At 34.7% G+C, this 21,517-nt stretch overlaps 1 protein-coding gene and 1 pseudogene across 1 annotated transcript in view; one reads left to right on the top strand and one right to left on the bottom strand.

Annotated features, from left to right (window-relative positions):
- The first annotated feature begins 298 nt into the window (after positions 1-298).
- Positions 299-21,517, top strand: part of LOC105538805 (olfactory receptor 10J3-like) — a 47,850-nt gene continuing 26,631 nt past the window's right edge. The window contains 1 exon segment of the mRNA XM_011978749.1: positions 299-463. Coding sequence (XP_011834139.1) covers positions 450-463 — 14 coding nt within the window. The 5' untranslated portion in view covers positions 299-449.
- LOC105538836 overlaps positions 12,657-21,517 on the bottom strand; it is a 31,318-nt pseudogene continuing 22,457 nt past the window's right edge.

The raw sequence follows: 21,517 nt of genomic DNA, 5'->3' as shown, positions 1-21,517 counted from the left end.
AAATAATTGGGCTAAATTTTAACATTGGAATTATAACACTAGAAGAAAGTATGACATTATTAACAAGTAATTGAAAAATACCCTGGTAATAAAACTTTTCTAGTAGCCTTTACCTTATCAGTAATCACTATATAATAACATAATAGGTTCATTGTAAAAAAGATAAATTTAGAAATGTAATGATGGAATTGCTTCAAAAGTACAATTTGTTGGAAGTAAAGCAAATGAATCCACATCACAAAATGATTTACTACTGGGTGAATTTCAAAGGTAAGCTTCTTTAGTGCTTTTAAAATTAAAAATCTACAAAAAGTATTTATAAGAAATTGGTGCATGGTTGTGCTTCAGCTCCTCAGTGCATGATATGAAAGAAAATCAGATGAGGTTGCAAAAAATAAATTCTGTGTTAGACATCAGAGACCATTTCTTGACAGGAAAAGTTGTTTGTGATGTGTGCAGCATGGTAAGTAACTGTAAACATTCTTTATGAAGCTTTCTAAACCGTGTCTCTGTGGACTATGGATTGTCTGAAGATAAGAATATAGACAAGGGAGCATGCATAGCTGATAAGTGGCAGAGCCACATTCCTTATTATCATGTTAATCAGGGCACTCTTTAATCCTGATAAATTTTAGTTCTTTAGGATTAACAGGAGATCCTTGAAAGTAATAAATCAAGGAAAACCCAAATATTCATAGACATCAGGATTCTTTCCAGCTTAATATAATTTGCTCTTTAACAATGATTTTAAAAACCCTCATGCATGTATTTTATTTCTTATAAAGCTCCCTCTGCTAAACATTGAAGTCTCTTTCCAAATCACTTACTTCTCTTCCTGCAAATCTGTGGCTCAACTGAAAAATTGAGGTAGAGGTCAAAGATGTGACCCCTTGATCACAAGTATTCACAGATCAAGATTACGAAGAAAAGGCATCGGAATGTGGTCCTTCCATCTGCTGTAGGACCAGTCTAGGGATGAGGTCGAAGGACAGTTACAGGGGGCTCTTTGGATACTGGATATTTCCTCCAGCTTGAGGAGGACCTTTGGATGCCAAAGAAAGGCTCTCTGATGAACAGCTTTCAGGGTTTCAGGGTTTCTCGGCGTCATTCACTGAGCACTCTTAAGAGTCACCCTGTGACTAAGAGGAAGCAGACTGCCAGTACCAGGGAACCTCGTTATGTGTGCGGCACATTTACCAGATTATATGAACTTGTACTTTGGCAGACTTGAGGCAGTTTTCACTGCAAGTAGAAATAGCAGTGGCTTATTTGTCATGTTTTATTTTTTAAATAAATATTCTATTTTTATACAGTTGAGCCTTGGAAAACCATGGTTACGAAGCCCAAGCGAGCTCTAGCTAAGAGAACTGTCTTGGATTCCAGGAAACCCTGCAGCTCTTTCTATCGTTAAAAACCTTGTTCAGTATTATAAGCTGTGCTTTTTTTCTTCTTCTCTGAACTAAAAAACCCTCAATTTTGGCCAGTTTTTGTCCTGTAGGATTCAGATATGGAAGATCAAAACTCATTAGACAATAGAAATCTCTCTAGAAGGCCAGGAGGCCACTTTAGTGCTCCAAAAACATGAACCAGGACTTCATCCCAAGGGATCATCAGGCAAATGGTTACATACACTGGGTTTCATGAGCCAAATCTGGGGTTATCCCCACACTGGTTTTCCTGCCACAACCCTCGGTACTTTATTCCATTTTTTTTTTAAATTTTATGTCTATCTCATCACGAATTCTGCCAATTCTCCTCCAAGTTAATTTTTCTGTACTTGGCCAAAAATAAGGTAGCTGCATTAATATCTTAATAAACTTGAAAAATGCTCCTTATACTGACTTTTTTCATTTGTGTTTTATATTTCGTATTTGTCATAACTTAAAAGAAATAATTTTTAGGGACAAATTCCTGCTCGGTTGCCCAGGCTGGAGTGCAGTGGAGCAATCATAGCTCACTACAGTCTCAACCTCCTGGGCTCAAGCTATCCTCCTGTCTTGGCCTTCTGAGTAGCTAGGACTACAGGTGTGTGCCACCATACTCAGCTAATTTAAAAAAAAATTAGAAAGGGGGTCTCATTATACTACACAGTCTGGTCTCAAACTCCTGGCCTCAAGTGATCCTCCTGCCTCAGCCTCTCAAAGCACTGGGATTACAGGCATGAGACACCACACTCAGTTTGTGGTAAGTTTTAGATCTAAAAAATTATAAAATCAAGATGTTTATAGCAAATATAAGAATGGTAATAGCATTTGCTTTTACTCCTATTAGTTCATAGACATAAGAAAATATTGGCCAAACTGGAGAAACCTCCAATATTTATAATTCAATCATCACTGATAAAGTTAACATCCCAAATTTTTCCTTATTGTTTGCAGCTGAGTAGTACCTTCATATGCACTAAAACCTGCACTATCTTGGGGGGTCGAATTATGATTGGATCATTCATTTTTGTGTCATTCTGTTGATTAAACATGTGGTTTTCTTTATCTGCTTTAGTGAGAGAGGGGCCAAACTGTTACCCTAGTTATCATTAAAGACACAAATCTGCAGGGAGGCATAAAGAGGCTCCCTCCCCTAGACAGGAAGTAGATATAAAGCTCCTTTGAGCAGAGAAAATTAGGACAGCTTTATCAACACAGAAAAAAGATAGAGAGAACTTTGTATTGTAGCAATCTGAACTTCCTATCAATAGATTAGGAGGCCATCTTGGGGGTGAATGTACCAATAACCTTATTTGCCAGTAAAGGGCTGTCCTTTCATGTTTCAAGGGTTTAATATGAAATCTAGCCAAATTCTGTGTTTACAAATAACCAGGAAAATGAAGGACAGTAGGCAGGGGTCTGTTAGGAGTTTGATGGTCAAATAACTTCTAACTCCTATTTGGCAGGTTTCTCAAGGTCCGGCTGTATAAACAACTGACAGGGCTGAGAACCAGGAAGTGCAATGTCTCTGGGATCTATGCTTGATGCCTCTACCTCTGCTTAGCACTGAGTATGTAGGACTGTCCCCGTGCATAAGCGTAGCTGCCTATATCCATAATTGCTTGTACTGTAACCCAGATGTCCTAGTCATCTGTTGTTGCATAACACAGTACCCTAAACTTACAAGCATAAAGCAACAACAATCATTTGTAATTACCTCTCTAGGGGTGATTGATTTCAACTGGGCTATTCTCACTTAGAGTCTCTCATGCTGTTTTGGTCAGGAGGTAGATGGAGCTTGCTCACTCACATGCCAGTCAGCTGATATTGGCTATTGACTGAGATACCTACACATGGTCTTTCTGTGTGTCCTGGGCTTCCCCACTGCTTTAGTCAAGAAGTAACAAAAGTCCACTCAGTTTCAAGGGGTGAGAGTACAGACTTCACCTCTTTTTTTTTTTTTTTTAATTTATTTATTATTATTATACTTTAAGTTGTAGGGTACATGTGCATAACGTGCAGGTTTGTTACATATGTATACTTGTGCCATGTTGGTGTGCTGCACCCATCAACTCGTCATTTACATCAGGTATAACTCCCAATGCAATCCCTCCCCCCTCCCCCCTCCCCATGATAGGCCCCGGTGTGTGGTTTTCCCCTGATCAATCAGACTTCACCTCTTAATGAGGGAATGGCACACTCTAAGAAGAGCATGAGGAATAAAAGAGATATGTCCATTTTCTGAAAATAGAGTCTGCCACAGTAAATTAGCAGATTGCCAGTATCTTCTCTTGGACAATTGAGATTAGATGTGCTCAAAGGGAAATAGGAAAAAAAAAAAAAATAGACAAATCAGACTCTAGACTCTCCCTACTTAAGTGTTTATGTAAACTTCATCAGTCTATTGTAATACTTAAGTTACAGGGATTAGAAAATAAAGGGAAAACGTAAGACACCAAAAAGGGAGGTTCTAGATCACCTGCTAACCTATTAGAAACTCAAGATGATATCAATTTGAGTTGGAAAATGTAAAAGATATACATTTACTGGACTAGACAATAACTGTAAAAGGCAAGACTAAAGTTTCTAAACAACTGTCAAAGTTAACAAAGCTCTGGCTAGGCAAGCAAGAAGCCACCAGTTGTGATTTGCCTAAGCGTTCTGTGTCCACATATAGGTTTGGCATATGTTATTATCTTTTCTAATGTAAAAAAATATATTTTTGTTATTTTTAATATAACACTTGATGTTTACAAAACACTGTGTGTAAGTTGTGGAGCATAACAGTAAGATAAACATTTAGGAATCTATCACTCAACTCAACTCAACCCAAGAGCTACACTTACTTATGTATTTTTCATTTATCCCACTTCCATATTTGTTCACTCTGTACCCCTCACCCCCACCAGTGGTTACTATTGTTCTAATTTTTGTATTTATCTTATTTATTGTTATACGTTTATGACATATGTATGTATGTTTAAAAATACATTATTTAGCTATACCTATTTTTGAGCTTTATAAAATGTAGGTGTAGCTAAAGTATTTTTAAACATACATATACTTTTCTAAGGCTTGCTTCTTTTTATAATTCAGTTACACTAATAATATCCAGAAAGAGCTGTAGTTCACTAACTGCCTCATACTATTCCATTATGTGAATATATCACAATTTTAAAATCCATTCTACTGTTGAGGAATAATAGAATTGTTCATATATATTTGTGTGCTTCTGGCAGCATATCTATAGGATACATTCCTGAAAGTAAAATTCCTTGATCAGTAATGTGTGCCTTTAAAATCTTAATAACTATTGCTAAACTGAAACCAAAATAGGATACATTCATTTACACACTCAGCAACACTGAGAATGCTTCCTCACCCACACTTTCATCAATGATTAGTATTACCAACTCCTTAAAAACTGGGCAAACTTAAAGGTAAAAGTGGCTTATTATTTTTTCCTTTGAATTTTAATTTATTTAATTGTAAATGAGTTTGAGTATCTTTTCATATACTTATTAGCAATTTCTACTTTACTTGCTGTGAATGTCCATTTACGTATCTTGCTCATTTTTCATAGTGTTAGTTGTCTTTTTCTTGTGAGTGCTAAGATAATAAAATATGCCTTTTATCATATATATTGCAAATATTTTTCTTCCATCTATCATTTTTACTGGATTTCTGTGTTTGAAATTTTTTCAATATTATATTCATGTATTTATCTCTTAAAATCAAACTTTACTGCTTATGCATTTTGATTAGTGCTTAAAAGGAACTTCCTAACTCCAAGATTATTTTTAAAAAGTACCCATGCTGTCCTATATACTTTGTATGCTCCATTATTGAGTCATCTGAAATTTATTTGGTTGTAAGAAACAAAGTAAGGTATACAGTGGTCCTTCAGTATCCACGTAGATTGGTTCCAAGATGCACTATGGATAGTAAAATCATAGAATGCTCAAGTCCCTTATATCAAATGGCATAATATTTGCATGCAACCTATGCACATCCTCCCATTTTCTTTAAGTCATTTCTAGATTACTTATAATAACTAATCAAATGTAAGTTTTATGTAAATGGGTGTTGTACTGTATTGCTTAGAGAATAATGACAAGAAAAAAAAGTCTTTGCATGTTCAGTATAGACACAACATTCTTTTTTTTTCCTAAACAGAAGATTTTTAGTTTGTCGTAGTGCCACTTATTTATTTTTGCTTTTGTTAACCTGTGCTTTTTGTGTTACATGAAAAAAAAATCGTTGCCAAGACTAATGTTAAGCGTCTTTTTTCTATGTTTTCTTTTAGGAATTTTTATGATTTCAGATCTTATGTTTTATTCTTTAATCTGTTCTGTATTAATTTTTGTGTATACTGTAAAATAATAACCTGTAGTTTTCTTTTCTTCTGCATGTGGATATCACATTTTACCAACACCATTTATTAAACAGATTGTCCCTTCCCCATTTTATATCCTTGGTGCCCTTATTGAAGATTGTTTGATTTTGTACATGTGGCTTTATTTCTGGGATCTTCACTCTGTTCCATTGGTCTATGTTGCTGTTTTAACACCAGTATTATACTGTGTGATTACTATAGCTTTGTAATATATTGAAATCAGGATGTGTGATGCCTTCAGCTTTTCTCTTGTTTCTCAAGATTACTTTGGCTATTTGGAATCTTTTGTGGTTCCACACAAATCTTTAGAATTTTTCCTTTTATTTCTGTAAAAAATACAATTGAAATTCTAATAAAGATTATATTTGATCTATAAATCACTTTAGGTATTATAGATTTAATATAAATTCTTCCAATCCATGAACATGGGATATCTTTCCATTTATTGGTGTCTTCTTTAATTTCTTTCATCAATATTTTTTAGTTTTCAGTATACAAATCTTTCACCTCCTTGGTTAAATTTGTTCTTAAGTAATGTATTCTTTTTTACGTTATTGTAAATGAGACTTTTAAAAATTTTCTTTGTGGATAATTTATTTTTGATGTAAAGTAATGCTATTTATTTTTGTACATTGAATGTGTATCCTGTACCTTTAGTGAATTTCATTCCATTAATGTGATGTATCACAATGATTACTTTGCTTATGTTGAATTCACCCTGCATTCCAGAGATAAATCCCATTTGGTCATGGTATATAATCTTTGTGGTGTACGATTGGATTTAGATAGCTGGTATTTTATTCAGGATTTTTGTATCTATATTCATCAGAGATTTTGACCTGTAGTTTTCTTTTCTTGTGGTGTCTTTGGCTTTGGCCTTATCAAATGAGTATAGAAGTATTTTCTCTTCTATTTTTTAGAAGTGTTTAAGAAGGACCTATATTAGGCCGGGCGAGGTGGCTCACGCCTATAATCCCAGCACTTTGGGAGGCTGAGGCGGGTGGATCACAAGGTCAGGAAATCGAGACCACGGTGAAACCCCGACTCTACTAAAAATACAAAAAACTAGCCGGGCGCGGTGGCGGGCGCCTGTAGTCCCAGCTACTCAGGAGGCTGAGGCAAGAGAATGGCGTGAACCCGGGAGGCGGAGCTTGCAGTGAGCCGAGATCGTGCCACTGCACTCCAGCCTGGGCAACAGAGAGAGACTCCGACTCAAAAAAAAAAAAAAAAAAAAAAAAAAAAAAAAGGACCTATATTAAATCTTCTTTGACTGTTTGCTAGGATTCATTCATAAAGCCATCTGGTTCTGGGCTTTTCTTTGTTGGAAGGATTCTGATACTGAGTCAATCTAGTGATTATTATTGTCTATTTAAGTTTTCTGTTTCTTCTTGATTAGTTTTGGTAGGCTGTATAATTCTAGAAATTTATCAATTTCTTCCAGGTTATACAAATATAATTTGTTGGCATTTAATTGTTCATAGAAATCCTTATGATCTTTTTTTATTTCTGAGGCATCTGTTGTAATGTCTCTTTCTTCATTTCTAAATTTATTTGAGTCTTCTGTCTCTTATTTTCTTTCATTCTAGCTAAGGGTTGTCCATTTTATTTATCTTTTTCACAGAAACAGCTTTTAGAGTTGTTAATATTTCTATGGTTTTTCTATTCTCTGTTTATTTCTGCTCTAATCTTTATTATTTTATTTTTCTGTTAACTTTGGGTGTAGTTTGTTCTTCTTTTTCTTGTCCCTTGAGGTGTATAGTTAAGTTCTTGCATCTGAGGTCTGTCTTTCTTTAAATGTAGGCATTTATTGTCGTAAACTTTTAGTACTGCTTTTGTTGCATCCTATAGTGTTGGCGTGTTTTAATTTTGTTTTCATTTGTTTCAACATATTTTTTTAGATTCCTTTTTGATTTTCTCTTTGACCTGTTATAGTGTGTTGTTTGATTTCCATGTAATTGTAAATTTTTCCATTTTCTTGCTGTTATCGGTTTCTAATTTCATTCCATTGTGGTATTAAAAAATACTTGATAGGTTTCCATTTTTTCAAACTTGTTAAGACTTGTTTTGTGATTTAACATGTGATCTATCCTAAAGAATTTTCCATGTTCGTTTGAGAAAAATGAGTATTCTGCTGAAGAAAGTTCTTCAAACCCAAAGGAAAGGATGCTAACATGATTGTTATATTGATATTGTGATTGTGGTGTTTGACCCATTTCTATCTTTATTAAGAAGACTGAAAGAGAAAATAAAATAAATTAAGAACAATAACTACAGCAATTTAAGGTATGGGCAATATAAAAATTTTAAATTGTGACATCAGAAATTAAAAATGTGTGGAGGAGAAGGTAGTCTGTACACATTTTTGTTTTATTTTGTTTTTGCTTTGTTTCTGTTATTTTCTTGTGATCAAAGCTAAGTTTAAATAAAAGTTTTTAATTGTGTGTTATAACTATAGAATATTTGTGTAAGCTTCATGCTAATCAAAAAGCAAAAACATGTAATAGATACACTAAAAATAAAAAGCTATAAGTTAAAATACTTTACCAGAGAAAATAACTTCAATATAAAGAGAGGCAGTTAGAAAAGAAGAGAGGAGTAACACCACAACTGGTAAAGAAGTAACAAAATGGCAGTAGCAAGGCTTTACCTATCAATAATAACAATGAATGTAAATGGATTAAATTCTCCAATTAAAGACATAGAGTGGCTGAATGGATAAACAAGACCCGACTAGATCCTGCCTATAAGACTCAGTTCATCTATAGAGACATATATTTATTGAAAGGGAAGAGATGGAAAAAGATACTCCATGCAAATGGAAATCAAGAAAGAGCAGGAATAGCTATACTTGTATCAGATAAAATAGACTTTAAGTCAAAAACTGTATAAAGAGGCAAAGAAGGTCACTATAATAATAAGAGAGTTAATTCAGCAAGAAGTTATAACAATAATAAGTATATAGTACCCAATACTGGAGCACCCAAATATATAAAGCAATTATTAATAAATCTAAAAGATAGATAGACTATAATATGATAATAGCAGGGGACTCCAACACTCCACTTTCAGCACTTGAAAGATTATCCAGGCAGAAAATCAACAAATGGACATCAGAATTAAACTACACTCTAGACTAAGTGGGTCTGACAGACATTTACGGAATATTTTATCCAACCGCGGCAGAATGTACATTTTTTTTTCTCATCATCACATGTAACATTATCCAGGAGACACTACATATTAGAGCCTAAAGCAAGTCTTGAAAAATAAGAAGAAATCAAAATCATATCAAATATATTTTCTGATCACAACAGTGTAAAATTAGAAAACAATAACAGGAACCTTTAAAACTGTACAAATACGTGGAAATGAAAGAACATGTTCCTGAATCACCAATGAGTCAGCAAATATGTTAAGAAGGAAATTTAAAAATTTCTTGAAATAAATGAAAATGGAAGCACGGCATACCCAAACCTTTGGGATACAGCAAAAGCATTACTAAAAGGGGATTTTATAGCAATAAATGCCTACATCCCCAAAATAGAAAGACTCCAAGTCAACAATTTAATGATGCACCTTAAGGAACTAGAAAAGCAAAAATGAAGCAAACCCAAAAAAGGTAGAATGGAAAAAAATAAAGATCTTAACAGAAATAAAGGAAATTCAGACTAGGAAAATAACCCAAAAGTGCAACAAAACAAAAAGTTGGTTTGTTGAAAAGATAAAATTCACAAACCTTTAGCTAAAATAACCAAGAAAAGAAGAGAGAAGACCCAAATAAATAACATCTGAAATGAAAAAAAATCACAATTGATACCACAGAAATACAAAGGATCAATAAAGAGCATTGTGAACTACTATTCACCATCAAACTGGAGAAACTAGGGGAAATGCATAAATTCCTGAACATATAACCTACTGAGATTGAATCATGAAGAAATATAAAACCTGAATAGACTAATAATGTGTAATGATTTTGAAGCAGTAACAAGTCTTCTGTCAAAGAAAAGCCCAGGACTTGATAACTTCACAAGGGTTGTATTGGGCACTCTGAGGAGCTGGCCATGTGCAAAAAGTTTTCACCTTCTCCTAGGGGAGGTGAAAACTTTACCCACCATGTAGGAGGTAGATGTTGCTGGTAAATATAAGTATCTTTCAGTCTGGAACTCCATCCCCTATGGCTAAAGACTTACCTATTACTGGAGAGTCATATTTTTAAATAGAATTTTATATTCTGGGGAGCAAATGTTTTATGAATCTCCACAAAAATACTCTTGGAAGAAATATTATGGAATAACGTTATAAGATAATAACCTAATGTTTCCCTTCTTTTTAAAATTCTTATTATTCCAGGGCACATTTATTTGCCCCAGGGAAGGATAAACCCAAAAGAATGCAGGAAAAAGTCAACCAAATTTCAAAAATAATTTTATAAAGCTCAAAACTGAAACATTTGTATTGAAAGCTGAAATAATTTTTAAGTTTAGCACACTTTTCTAGAGTGGAAAACCTCTTTTAATTTACAAGAATGATTTTGAATATCAAGAGCCTAAGTACTGAAGTACTTTGTATATGAAATGTAAACTGTGCATTGTGGAGTTGGAAAGAACTCAGGCTTTTTTTTTTTTTTTTTTCTTTTGCCAAAATAAAACATAATCATCCAGCCTTTGGAGAAGATCTAACCATGGTTAGATATTGTGGAAAGCCCACTCTTAGTCCTACCCCAAATAAACCCGGAAGGAAGGAAGGAAGGAAGGAAGGAAGGAAGGAAGGGATCTGATTGAAGCAGAGAAGGTATGACTCTCACTTTTCAGAGAAGCCTCTTAGAAAAGGCTTGAATACTGGTGGAGTAGAAATGGGTGAGTAAGGCAGCAGGTGATGGCTCGATGACACCTCACTGAGTTTCATCCACTCCTCTACAGGATCAAGGGTGCAGTTAAATGACCAGGTGCCCTAAAGAAGTGGCAGAGAGAAGGCCAGAGAACCTAGAGTAGCCTCAAAATGGTCATAAGGAAGATGGGAAGTGCAGGGACTATACTGATAAGGACCATGGCAAGACCAGAATCATTTCTATTAATGGCAACAGAGATGGCCACTGGGGTTCATGTATCTCCAGATAATCCAATCTGAGGAGGTGGAAATGAACCTGGATAAAGTTATTCTTCTTTCAGAAAGCTGGAAACCTTGACCTGAACTTGATTCACCCCAAGTATAATGAGGAAGTGGAAGAAAGGGGAGAAGCAAAACCTTTAACTTTATTGTTTTTACTCATAACGTGACTTATTAATCATTCATTGCTTGTGTTTACATGAAAAGGTTTAGATTGCTTTTTTCTCATCAAGCAGTTTGGGAACTGAGAAACACAAAGTAGAATGAATTGCAGAACTTTCTTAAAGTAACCTTTGTACACACTTGCATAGATAGCATATATAACTCACAATTAGATTACACATTTTATTTGATATTTCTGCATTTTTAAAATATTTTACAATGAGAATCCTGCATACTCATATATTTCTTGTATGTCTTCTTATAAATATCTTAGTATTGTAACATTAATTTGGTCAGTAATTATAACTATTAATCATAGTTTTAATCATCACATATTTTGTTCCACAAATTGGGTCTAAAATTCACCCTGATTTAAAAAAATTTTTTTTGAAGTGAGGAAGAGTAAATAAATAGTCTTTTATTAATCTACTTCTAACTCAGTTGCTTTAATTTTATGGAAATCGTCATGTCAAAAACCCTTACTGTTGACTTTGTTCAGTTTTTTGGGAGTAATGAAATTACCTAATTTTTCAGAAAGTTGTTTTGTTGACTCTTTCATGTTTCCATTTAATTGTCTTTCTTTGCATTTGTGACTTGGCCTACAAAGGGAAAGAGAGGACCCAATCTGAAGTGATTTTAAAAATGAGTTTTGCTCCTTTTGACCCTCGCCTTGTCCCTCCCTTCTCATCTATCGCTCCCATCTGCATCTGCTTCTAAAGTTTCTTTCTTCTTAGCCAATTTCATAACATTTTATAGCATTCTGCTCCCTGAACTATTTCCTCTTCTTCTGATCCTGTTTACCTTGTTCATGAGGAAGGCATTTCTGTCAGTCCCACAAGGCCTTCTCCTCCATGTGGTTTATCTTCAGCCAGAAGAAGCAAATAATCAGACCAAGTTATGTGAGCTCTGTTCACAAGTCCCAAGTCTTGTAGCTGTCATATGCTGATTAGGAGTCTTCTCCACTCAATCTCCCACTACTCCTCACTTTCACCACCTAGTTCCCCTTCATTTGGAGTCCCCCATGTGGGTGACAGAAAATGTGCAGGGGATTGCCTGCAAATATTCTTTCTAAAAAGTTTTAGCTAGTTCCAAACCCATCTCTTAAAAGATAGCTACGTTCTTGCTTTGCTTATCTCATTAAAACACAAGGCAATTAGATTTCTGCACATATCCTTTTCAGTAGCCACTTGTTCAAGCATCCAATTTATGACAAAAGATTCAGTTGAGTAATTTCATGTGGTTTGCACTTCAGCAAGATGGACAGATATCTTTAAATTTAAGTTTGGGATGAACACTAGATCATACTTCGGCCTTGTCATGATCTTCTTGAGTAGGGCCAGTGGATGTCTGTCTACAGACAAGTGACCTGTGTTTTCATTCTGTTTCGAAAGGGGTTCAGAAAATGAGCCTCAATTATTACAGGGTAGCTCCTAGTTTCCCTTTTGCCTTGGCTCTGACTGTGATGTATGAGGCTTCACTGATTACATAAAATTCTGGCTGTATGACTTTACCAATAGGCTTCCATCTGGAAGGCACACACAACTATTTAAGAAGAGATTACCATCTTAGGGGAAGAATTTCCTACCCAGCACTCTCTGCAGAGCGTCCTGGACTTCTTTATTTCTCAGACTATACACAACAGAGTTTAGTAAAGGTGTTACGACAGCGTGGGTCACTGAGATTAACTGATCCTGATCTTTGGTATTCTCCAACTTGGGCTTGAAGTAGGCAATGGAAGCACCGCCATAGTAGATAATGACCACAGTGAGGTGGGATGCACAGGTGGCGAAGGTCTTCTTCCAGCCTCCAGCTGAGGCGATCTTGAGAATGGTGGAAATAATAAGGACATAAGAGTTGAAGAGGAAGGTGGCTGGGGCTGTGATGGCAAGGAGGCTGATAATTAAGGTCAGAATCTCATTGGTCACTGGGGTAGCACAGGCTAGGTCCAACACAGGCCAAATATCACAGAAGAAATGCTCAATCAGTGGGGAGCAAAAGGGCAGTCGGAAAATGGCCACAGTCTGAACTAGTGAGAGTGAGAACCCTGTGGCACAGACTGAGGATGCCAGTATAGCACACACTTTCCAATTCATGACGACTGAGTAGCCAAGTGGGTTGCAGATGGCCACATAGTGATCATATCCCATCACTGCTAGCAGGAGGCAGTTGGTGATGGCAAAGCCAAGGAAAAAAAAGAGCTGTCCCATAGCCCTCCGGGGAAATGGATTGGCTCAGGCCTACAAGGCTGGAACGCATGCATGGGATAATGACCAGGGAATAGAAAGTCTCTGAAGTGGATAGCACACTTAAAAAGAAGTACATTGGCGTATGGAGGTGATGGTCAACATAGATTATAGCCCGAATGATGATATTCCAGCCAGAGTTAGGATATAGAGGGTGAGAAAGACCACAAAAAGTATGAGCTGACGCTCTTGAAAACTGGAGAAACCTTGGAAAACAAACTCTTAACTCTGTGTGACTGACTCTCTTCATTGAGAATCTCAGGTCTGAAAGAATAAAAGAAAGTCTGCACCATCTTTTAGCAAAAAATAACTGTGCTCTGGAGTACACTACGGAGAACAAAGATGCAACACAGCAAAGACTCAATTCAAAACTCAGTGAATCTTCTTTAGGGACATGGCAGACTAAGTCCTTGGACTGAAAATAAAGAAAAACAAAATTTGAGCATTATTATTTAAAATTTTGATATAAAACATTCTTCTTAAGTACACCTGGGTCATTTTTTAAAATGATCATCAATGGTCCATGAAATTGGTCTCAAAATTTTTTAAAAAACTGGATCTTCTTAAAAGATAACCACATTCCCAGACTACAGTATAATTAAGATAGAAAATTTCATCTGGGCGCAGTGACTCACATCTGTAATCCCAGCACTTTGGGAGGCAATGTTGGGCTGATCACTTGAGTCCAAGTGTTCAAGACCAGCCTGGACAACATGGTGAAACCCCGTCTCAAAAGATACAAAAAAATAGCTAGGCATGGTGGCACTACATGCCTGTAGTTTTAGCTACTTGGGAGGCTGAGGCAGGGGGATCACTTGAGCCTGGGAGGCAGAGGTGGCAGTGAGCTAAAATTGTGGCACTGTACTCTAGCCTAGGCAACAGTGAGATGAAAGAAGAAAAAAGAAAGAAAGAAAAAGAAAGAAAGAAAGAAAGAAAGAAAGAAAGAAAGAAAGAAAGAAAGAAAGAAAGAAAGAAAGAAAGAAAGAAAGATTCATAAAAAATGCAAATGTTTGATAATATAACCCACGGTTTAAAGAGGAACTCATAATGATAATTTAAAAAATTATAATTAAAGATAAAAGAGATGCATACCAAGATATGTTCAATCCATGTAGAACTTACTAGAAGGAAAATTCTAGTACAAAATGCTTATTAGAGAGGAAGAGGCCAAAAATAAGCTGAGCAGTCATCCTAGGAAGTTATAAAAGCAAGACCATGAAGGAAGTAGAAGGAAAAAAATAGTGATGATAGAGATGTTAATAATATAAAAGTAGGGTAAAATAGAGAAGATCCACAAAGATATAAATTAGTAAACTTTAAGTAAACTACTATTGAAACTGGGCAAGAAAAAAGGAGAGAAGACATAAATAAACTCTATTATAAATAAAAACACACAATTATGGACGTTTTAGGCACAAAAAGATGAAAAGTAACATTATAAACAGCTTCATCAATGAAATGGATACATTGTGTTGAATTTTCTAGCCAGCCCAGTAAGGCAAGAAAAGGGCGTTAAAGATACAAGAATTGAGAAGGAAGAAATAAAACTGACATTTTTACAGTAGATGTGACTGTGTACATAGAAAATTAATACATTTATAGAAAAAAATTAATATTGAATCAAGAATCAGAAAACCTGAAAAGCACTGTAGCTATTTTAAGAAGCAGTTAAAAACTATAAATAAATAAATAAACCTCCATATCAAGACAATATACTAAGTGTTACAAAATATTCAAAGATAAGTTAATTTCAGTATTATACAAACTATTTTAGAAAATGGAAAAGAAAGAAGTATTTCCCTTCTCATTTTACAAAGCTGGAATTATCTTGACACCAAACTTAACAGGCTAATCTTACTTACAAATATAGACATAAAATTCTTCAACAAAATACAGTGGGTCATTCCTATCTGTGGGTTCTGCATCCTTGGATTCAAACCAACCACAGATCAAAAATACTGGGAAAAATGCATTTGTACTGAACATGTACAGACATTTTTCCCATTATTTCCTAAACAATACGTTGTAATAACTGTTTATATAACATTTACATTGTATCCGGTATTATACATAAGCTAGAGATGATTTGAAGTATACAGGAGGATGTTCATAGGTTACATGTAAATACTTCACTATTTTGTATCATGGACTTGAACATCTGTGAATTTTGATATCCATGAGAAGTCCTGGAACCAATCCCTCACGGATACTGAGAGACAGCTATGTTGTCAAACCAAATCCAGCAATGTATAATAAAATGGATACATGACAAAGTTGGTTTTGTTTCAGAATGTAAAGTTTGTTTACTATTTAAACAGTCCAATTATGTTTCCTCAAATAATCTCAAAAAAGTAATATGATTATTTTAATAGCTGCTAGAAAAGCATTTTTAAAAATCAATGTCTACTTTGAGAACAACCCTTAGTAAACTAGGAATAAAATATTTTCTTTAAGTTGATAAAGCATATGTATGCAATTCTACATCCGACATCAAACTTAATGGTAAGATATTGAATTAGTATCTTTAAGATCAAGAGAAGACAAGGGTGACTGCTTTATCCACTTCTCTTTGTCATTGTATTGAATATACTAGTCTAATAAAACAATAAAAGGACATTAAAGGTATAAGGATTGAAAAGAAAGAAAACTTACTTTCTTTTTATTTTAGGGATTCCAGGACATTTTATTCCTTTACCCTTTCTTTTTTTTTTCTTTTTTTGGTGCTTCATTTTATTTTATTTTTTATTATACTGTAAGTTCTAGGGTAGATGTGCAAACATGCATTTTTGTTACATAGGTATATATGTGCCATGGCGGTTTGCTGCACCCATCAATCCATCATCTACATTAGGTATTTCTCCTAATGTTATCCCTCACCTAGCCTCCCTGCTAGGTGTGTGATGTTCCCCTCTCTGTGTCCATGTGTTCTCATTGTTCAACTCCCACATATGCGTGAGAACATGCAGTGTTTGGTTTTCTGTTCTTGTGTTAGTTTGCTGAGAATGATGGTTTCTAGCTTCATCCATATCCCTGCAAAGGACGTGAACTCATCCTTTTTTACAGATGCGTAGTATTCCATGGTGTTTATGTGTCACATTCTCTTTATCCAGTCTATCATTGATAAGCATTTGAGTTGGTTCCAAGTCTTTGTTATTGTGAATAGTGATGCAATAAAGATTCATGTGCATGCGTCTTTATAGTAGAATGATTTATAATCCTTTGTGGTGTATATACCCAGTAATGGGATTGCTGGGTCGAATGGTATTTCTAGTTCTAGATCCTTGAGAAATCGCCACACTGTCTTCCACAATGGTTGAACTAATTTACACTCCCACCAAGAGTGTAAAAGCGTTCCTATTTCTCCATATCCTCTCCAGCAGCTGTTGTTTCCTGACTTTTTCACCATTCTAATTGACATGAGATGGTATCTAATTGTGGTTTTGATTTGCATTTCTCTAGTGACACCAGTGATGATGAGCATTTTTTCATGTTTGTTGGCTGCATAAATGTCTTCTTTTGAGAAGTGTCTGTTCATATCATTAACCCACTTTTTGATGGGGCTGTTTGTGTTTTTCTTGCAAAATTGTTTAAGTTCTTTGTAGATTCTGGATATTAGCTCTTTGTCAGATGGAGAGATTGTAAAAAATTTTCTCCCATTCTGTAAGTTGCCTATTCACTCTGATGATACTTTCCTTTGCCTTCAGAAGCTCATTAGTTTAATTAGATCCCATTTTGGTGTCAAGATATTTTGGCTTTTGTTGCCATTGTTTTTGGTGTTTTAGTCATGAAGATTTTGCCCATGCCTATGTCCTCAATGGTATTGCCTAGATTTTCTTTTAGGGTTTTTATGGTTGTAGGTCTTACATTTAAGTCTTTAATCCATCTTGAGTTAATTTTTGTAAAAGGTGTAAGGAAGAGATCCAGTTTTAGCTTTCTGCCTATAGCTAGCCAGTTTTCCCAACACCATTTTTTTTTTAATTATACTTTAAGTTCTAGGGTACATGTGCATAATGTGCAGGTTTGTTACATATGTATACTTGTGCCATGTTGCTGTGCTGCACCCATCAACTCGTCAGCACCCATCAACTCGTCATTTACATCAGGTATAACTCCCAATGCAGTCCCTCCCCCCCCACCCATGATAGGTCCCGGTGTGTGATGTCCCCCTTCCCGAGTCCAAGTGATCTCATTGTTCAGTTCCCACCAACACCATTTTTTAAATAGGGAATCCTTTCCCCATTTCCTGTTTTTGGCAGGTTTGTCAAAGATCTGATGGTTGTAAATGTGTGATGTTATTTCTGAGGTCTCTGTTCTGTTCCATTGGTTTATATATCTGTTTTGGTACCAGTATCATGCTGTTTTGATTACTGTAGCTTTGTAGTATAGTTTGAAGTCAGGTAACGTAATGCTTCCAGCTTTGTTCTTTTTGCTTAGGATTGTCTTGGCTATGCAGGCTCTTGTTTGGTTCCATATGAAATTTAAAGTAGTTTTTTTCCAGTTCTGTGAAGAAAGTCATTTGTAGTTTGATGGGGATAGCATTGAATCTATAAATTACTTTGGGCAGTATGGCCATTTTCATAATACTGATTCTTCCTATCCATGAGCATGGAATGTTTTTCCATTTGTTTGTGTCCTCTCTTATTTCCCTGAGCAGTGATTTGTAGTTCTCCTTGAAGAGGTCCTTCACATCCCTTGTAAGTTGGATTCCTAGGTATTTTATTATCTTTGTAACAATAGTGAATGGGAGTTCACTCATGATTTGGCTCTCTCTTTGTCTGTTATTGGTGTATAGGAATGCTTGTGATTTTTGCACATTAATTTTGTATCCTGAGACTTTGCTGAAGTTTCTTATCAGCTTAAGGAGATTTGGGGCTGATACTATGGGGTTTTCTGAATATACTATCATGTCATCTGCAAATGGAGGCAATTTGACTTCCTCTTTTCTTAATTGAATACCCTTTATTTCTTTCTCTTGCCTGATTTCCCTGGCCAGAACTTCCAACACTATGTTGAATAGGAGTGGTGAGAGAGGGCATCCTTGTCTTGTGCCTGTTTTCAAAGGGAATGCTTCCAGTTTTTGCCTGTTCAATATGATATTGGCTGTGGGTTTGTCATAAATAGCTCTTATTATTTTGAGATACATTCCGTCAGTACCTAGTTTATTGAGAGTCTCTAGCATGAAGGGCTGTTGAATTTTGTCTAATGTCTTTTCTGCATCTATTGAGATAATCATGTGGTTTTTCATTGTTTCTGTTTATGTGGTGAATTACTTTTATTGATTTGCATAAGTTGAACCAGCCTTGCATCCCAAGGATGAAGCCAACTTGATTGTGGTGGATAAGCTTTTTGATGTGCTGCTGGATTCAGTTTGCAGTATTTAATTGAGTATTTTTGCATTGATGTTCATCAGGGATATTGGCCTGAAATTTTCTTTTTCTGTGTGTGTCTCTGCCAGATTTTGATATCAGAATGATGCTGGCCTCTCACAATGAGTTAGGGAGTATTCCCTCTTTTTCTGTGATTTGGAATAATTTCAGAAGGAATGGTATCATCTCCTCTTTGGACCTCTGGTAGAATTCAGCTGTGAATCCGTCTAGTCCTGGACTTTTTTTGGTTGGTGGGCTATTAATTAATGCCTCAATTTCAGAACCTGTTATTGGTCTATTCAGGGATTCGACTTCTTCCTGGTTTAGTCTCGGGAGGGTGTATGTGTCCACAAGTTTATCCATTTCTTCTAGATTTTCTAGTTTGTTTGCTTAGAGGTGTTTATAGTATTCTCAGGAAATATAGAGAACGCCACTTTTTTTTTTATAGATGATGTGACTGTGTACACAGAAAATCTAAAATAAATTTCTGATAAATTATTAGAATTGTTAAGAAAGTTTAACAAACTTTTTGGTACAAAATTTATATGTAAAAATCCACTGTATTTCAGTGTTTCAACAAATGATAGCAAATTAAGTATGAAGCCACTATTATTTACAATAGGTTCAAAAAATATAAGGTATCCATGAATAAAGACCTTTATATCAAGAATGACAATACCTTAGCAAACACTAAAAGAGACAGAAATAAATGGTTATGCTTATGAATTGGAAGATATAATATTATGATATTACAATCAGTGCACCATTGACCCATGAGTTCAATGCAATTCCATCAGAATCCTAAATAGATTGTTTTGAATCATTTGTGTTTTGGATTGACAACTAATATTAAATTTCATATGGAAGCACAAACATCCAAGAATAGCCAAACATTCTTGAAGAAGAGAAACAAATGGAGAGAATTTGTCCTTCAAATATCATTTCCTATAATAAAGCTGTAGTAATTAAGAAGGCATGGTTTTGGCACAGCAATAAGTACTCAAACCAATGGGAGAAAATGGAGTTCTAAAATTATTCAAATGGGGCTAGCGTTCCTGACTGATGGAAAGCACAGACTAGTCAACTAATGCAACAGTTGGTCATTCATATGAGGAAAAAATGAAATTAGGGTAGCTTACACCATACAAAATTCAATCACAAATGTACTAAAAACCTATAAAGAAACAAAAAACCCTATTAAATATTTAGAAGACACTATGTGAGAATATTTTTAAAACTTAAGATAAATGATTTCTTAAACAAGGTACAAAAAAGCAAAAAATAATGATAACATTTATCATATAAAATTAATTTGTATTTTCCAGAATCACAAAAAAGAAAAAAAGCAAGGTAAAAATAGAGAAAAGATATGTGCAACAAAAAAACAGATAAAATACTAGCATTTGGAGTATCTAATAGATTTGAAATCAGAGAGAAAAAATCAGTTTAATATAATGATAGATAAGAGGAATAAATTGGAATTTCATATGAGAGGAAGCACAAATGCATATAAACGTGTGAACAGGTCTTTAACATCATTAGTATCCAGGGAAAAATAAGACCACACCCCAAAAATTAAGACCATAGACCATTTCATTCTCATAAGATGGTCAATAGTCAAAATTGTGACAAATATAGAGCAAGGGAAGCTCCAGTCTCCTACTGGTGGGAGAGTAAATTGATACAATCATTTTGGAAAACAGTTTGATATTACCTGCTACAGTTGAAACCAAACATGTTCTATAAACCAGGAATTCTACTGTTAGATATTTAATCCAGAAAACCTTAAAAGACAAATACACAAAGTTTACAGTTGTGTTTGTTTAAACAAAAAGAAAAAAAGGAAAACTGAAACAAGTCAAATGTTCTTCAGAAGTAGAAAGAACATTTAAATTGAAATAAAATTTCACAATGAAGTGTGATAGAGCATTGAATGAATTACTATAGAGGAAGGGTGGGCACACCAAAGCCTATAGAGCAGTCAAATATTTTTATAAATAAAGTTTTATTGGAGGACAATCACATCAATTTGTTTATGTATTGTGTATGGCTGCTTTCATACTATAATAGAGTTGAGTGGCTGCAACAGAGACTGCATGGCCTGCAAAGACTAAAATAATTACTAACTAGTCCTTTACAGAAAAAGTTTGCTGACTCATATTAAAGATAATTAAAGGAACTAGTAACATTTTTTCAAATCAACATGAATTAATCTCAAAGTTATTATGATTGTGTTGAATAATGGAAGCAAATCATTTATACATCATATAGAGAGATTATGATTGAGCAATTATATATAAATTCAATATATTATATATGGTGCGTGTCTGTGCATGCATCATGTGTGTATATCCCATTTATTTAACATTCAAAGGAAGGCAGGATTAGATAATGTATTATTTAGGGATACCCTAGTTTTTAAAAATATGGAAATGCTTTAACCTAAAGTTCATGACAGTGACTAGTTGACATATATTTAAAGTTTTTGAAAGAAGCATTTATGAGGCTTCTAGATTCATGATGATATTCTAATTCTCAGCCTGGGTAGAGGGGACCTAAGTGTTTATTTTGTTATTCCTCTTAAAATGTACATTTTTGCATACATTTTTATACACATACCATTTTTTACAATAAAACATATAATGTTACACATCTAGAAAAGTGTTCATGATATTGTTCAATGTAAGAAATATTACAAAACAGTAAAGGTCATATGATCCCAATACTGTAAACAAAAGAAAGATATATATCCATATATATGTAAATATGTGCACATAGAAAAAAACACTCAGAGGATTCATAAATAAATATATGTAA

Source organism: Mandrillus leucophaeus, unplaced genomic scaffold (assembly GCF_000951045.1).
Source record: "Mandrillus leucophaeus isolate KB7577 unplaced genomic scaffold, Mleu.le_1.0 Scaffold1034, whole genome shotgun sequence".
NCBI classification, from domain to species: Eukaryota; Metazoa; Chordata; class Mammalia; order Primates; family Cercopithecidae; genus Mandrillus; species Mandrillus leucophaeus.
This window is presented reverse-complemented; position numbering and strand designations above follow the sequence as displayed.